Below are 3,619 nucleotides of genomic sequence, written 5' to 3' on the forward strand. Positions count from 1 at the left end.
TTTATACTACAATTGTCAAAAAGAGGGTTTAATTTGTGCGCGTATAAATCACGCATCACTTGGTAAGAAATTCACATCAGAGACCTTCATATGCTTCCATTGCTCCACCATTGTCAAGTTTGATAACTTGCTTAACATGCACCGAATTCAAGCAATGCTCGAACTTAGATCAACCACCTTAGTTAACATATCAGCAGGATTATCAGCTGTAGCAATTTTCTTGACTCGAATTTCACCTTTAGCTATAACCTCTCGAATAAAAGGAGATCTCACATCTATATGTTTGGTCCTTGCATGATGTACCTGATACTTTGCCAAGTAAATGGCACTTTGACTATCACAATACACATCCAACTTGTGTTGATTTACAGCCAAATCTTCTATCAACCTTAGTGTCCAAATTGCTTCCTTAATGGCCTCAGTCATCGCCATATATACTCAACTTATGTGGTTGAAAAATCAACAGTTGGTTGTAGTATTGATCTCCAACATATAGGACCTTTCGCCATAGTAAACACGTACCATGTCGTAGACCTTCTTTTGTCCAAATCACTAGCAAAATTAGAGTCCACATAAGCAATTGAGAACTTGTCAATTTCTCCACCATTCCTTTCAAAACAAATTCCTAAATCCCTTGTTCCATGAAGATACCTCAGGATCCATTTAGCAGGATCCTCATGCATTTTTCCAGGATTACACATAAACTTACTCACAATTCCAACTGCGAGAGCAATATCAAGGCGAGTGCATACCATAGCATACATCAACCCCCCAATCAAACTGGAATAAGGGACATCTTTCATCTTGGCTTTTTCTTCATCGGTTTTAGAACGTAGTTGAGTACTCAATTTAAAATGAGAAGCTAGAGGTGTACCCATAGGTTTGGTTTCCCCATTAATCCTAAACTTGTGCGGCAATTTTTCAAGGTATTGTTTATGCGATAAATACACCAGCCCCTTCTTCATGTTTCTCGTGATCTCCATTCCCAAAATCTTCCTTGTTTCACCGAGATCATTTATCTCAAACTCTTTTTTCATCTGAGCTTCAAGCTTTATAATTTCTGTGATATTACTAGAAGCATATTGTCTACATAAATTAATAAGTAAACATATGTACCTCCTCTTAATTTCTTGTGGTACACACAATGATCATAATGGCTCTTAGTAGTCTTGATCCCTCATAAACTTATCAAATCTTAAATACTATTGCCGGGGTGATAGTTTTAAACCATATAATGACTTGTTTGAGCTTGCAAACTAAACCCTCTTTTCATTTTTTTCTTCATATCCTTCAAGTTGCCTTATATAAATCTCTTCAGACAAATTTCCATGTAGGAATGTAGTTTTAACATCCAATTGCACTAACTCAAGGTCATAATATTCTACTAAAGCAAGCAAGATTCGAAAAGAGGAGTGTTTCATCACTGGAGAAAATATCACATTATAATCTATTCCTTCTTTCTGAGCATATCCCTTAGCCACTAATCTGGCTTTGAATATTATTGAACTCACATCATCTATTCCATCATTCTTTGTATATACCCACTTGCATCCAATAGCTTTTCTTTCCCTAGGCAACTCCACCAGTTCCCAGGTTTTGTTCTTGTTGAGATACAGCATCTCGTAACCCATTGCTTCATACCATTGCTTTGCTTCTTTGCCGCTCACTACTTCAACAGAGAAGTGTTATCCTTGGATTATTACTTAAGTGTTGATTAACGGTTTTATTTTTTGTTTGTGACACATCATTTAGTTTAAAAATTTAGTCTCCTAAGCATTAACAAGCGGGCTATTGTCATGCTTCATTTTTCAAGTGATATTTAAAAGGGTAATACTAGGAAGGCTAAATTTGTAAACTAAAATTTGAAAACTAAAGGGCATGGAAGTTGATGATTGGTTTATTACTTAAGCGTTGATAAACGTGCTCATTCCTATTAGTGATACATTATTTAGTTTGCAAATGTTGTCTCCAAATTTAGTCTTCTTAGTATTACCCTATTTAAAATGGAGTAGGTTCTCTCCCCTCATAATCTCTCTCCTTTTCTCTCCTCTTCTCTTTGAACGGTTACGATTGAATCACATTAACACCTTATATTCATTTTTTATAAACAAAGAAAGACAAAAAATAAAATGTGAGAAGATAAAATGGAAGAAGAAGGAATTACGAGAGAAGAGAATCCTACTTCATTTGAAATAGGGGACGACTCTAGCCGACACAAACATTGTTAACAACACTTCTGCTATTTTAAATTTGAGTAACAGGCTTGTTTGCATTGGCCACAAAACCTAGATTACTCAGACTTTTGTTTTCAGTTAGCAAAAGATTAAAATGTTGATTAACTCCAGTAAAACAAATATGCATGGCCACACAAATATATTCAAGACCAAGCAATTTTTCATTTAAATTGTACAGAATTACGCACAGCCTTCCATTCACCATTATTTTTTTAGCCTTCATTTCTCAATGAGAAAACTAGCTAGTCATTTCTCAAATTTAATTATGCATTATTAATTTTATAGAGTGCTAATAATAATTACTTAATTTTAATCGTATAATTACACAATGACCTTTTCTTGGGCAGCCATGGTGTCTTCATCAAGCTCGAGAAACTTGTTCACCCACTCCAACCCATAAGAACCTTCAGCAGAGAAGTCAAAGAACTCATTCACATCAAAGTTCGTATCAGCGCTATCGTCTGATGCTTTCTGGGAAGGTGTAGTTGTAGTATCGGCGCTATTGTCTGATGTTTTCTGGGAAGGTGCAGTTGCAGTAATAGTCGTCATTGTCTCTTGGGCTGTTGAAGCCAGCGATGTTTTTTCCTTCTGATTCATTTTCTTGCTCAAATGAGAATTCCAGTAATTCTTTATTTCACTGTCTGTTCGACCTGGAAGTCTCCCGGCAATCAATGACCACCTATACAATACAAACTTCCGATGGTCAAAATTTTTATCGTCTGACATGTTATGCAATTAGCAGAGTGTCAATATGCATGCACCTCTGTCTATTTATTCATTCAAATATGTGGTCCAGATTGACAGACAGACAAGAAAATGTTGATAATGTTGACTAAATTAAATTACCTGTTTCCTAGTAGTTTATGAAGCCTAAGTATCAAGTCCTCTTCATCATCAGAAATGTTGCCTCTCTTAATATTGGGTCTCAAATAGTTCAACCATCTCAACCTGCAACTCTTCCCGCAACGATTCAAACCTGCAGTAGTAACAAGAGATTAATTAAAGTACATATTGAACACACGAAATCCCCCAGCTAGATTAAAACAAAATAAAGAAGAATCAATGTGGTTAATTTGTATATTAGTGGTTTAAAAGTTTTAACCCTGTTGTTTGAGCTCAAAATAAACGAGGATTGGTTAAATAACTAACCTGCTATCGAAGCAACTGTCTTCCACCTCTTTGCACCATGAATTTCAATATATTCTGCAAGTTTTCTATCTTCCTCTCCTGTCCATGTTCCTTTGTTCACAGGCTTTTTTGTTGACGCGTCGTTCTTTGGAGCCATGACGTACGTAGGGGGGGAGAGAGAGAAGAGAGAGAGAGAGAGAGTTAAATTTGGTGTTAAATATATCAGATAAGAAAATAGCAAGAAAGACTGATTGTTG

At 35.9% G+C, this 3,619-nt stretch overlaps 1 protein-coding gene across 1 annotated transcript; it reads right to left on the minus strand.

The window, feature by feature from the left end:
* Nucleotides 1-2,376: 2,376 nt before the first annotated feature.
* LOC103958466 (transcription factor MYB4) lies at nucleotides 2,377-3,619 on the minus strand. The gene is made up of 3 exons (XM_009370730.3): nucleotides 3,384-3,619; nucleotides 3,081-3,210; nucleotides 2,377-2,913 (listed from the first exon to the last, which is right to left on the minus strand). The coding sequence occupies exons 1-3, from the start codon at nucleotides 3,517-3,519 to the stop codon at nucleotides 2,556-2,558; spliced, it is 624 nt and encodes a 207-aa protein (XP_009369005.2). The 5' UTR covers nucleotides 3,520-3,619; the 3' UTR covers nucleotides 2,377-2,555.

The sequence above is a fragment of a genome, unplaced genomic scaffold (genome assembly GCF_019419815.1).
Source record: "Pyrus x bretschneideri cultivar Hongxiangsu unplaced genomic scaffold, Pyrus_bretschneideri_v1 Contig34, whole genome shotgun sequence".
Classification (NCBI taxonomy): Eukaryota; Viridiplantae; Streptophyta; class Magnoliopsida; order Rosales; family Rosaceae; genus Pyrus; species Pyrus x bretschneideri.

Excerpts from the sequence above, each read along its gene's own strand:
- LOC103958466 (XM_009370730.3), bottom strand. The coding sequence starts at position 3,519 with ATGGCTCCAAAGAACGACGCGTCAACAAAAAAGCCTGTGAACAAAGGA. Across the intron at positions 3,211-3,383 it reads GACAGTTGCTTCGATAGCAG|GTTTGAATCGTTGCGGGAAG; the intron begins GTTAGTTATTTA and ends TTACTACTGCAG. Across the intron at positions 2,914-3,080 it reads CATAAACTACTAGGAAACAG|GTGGTCATTGATTGCCGGGA; the intron begins GTAATTTAATTT and ends TGTATTGTATAG.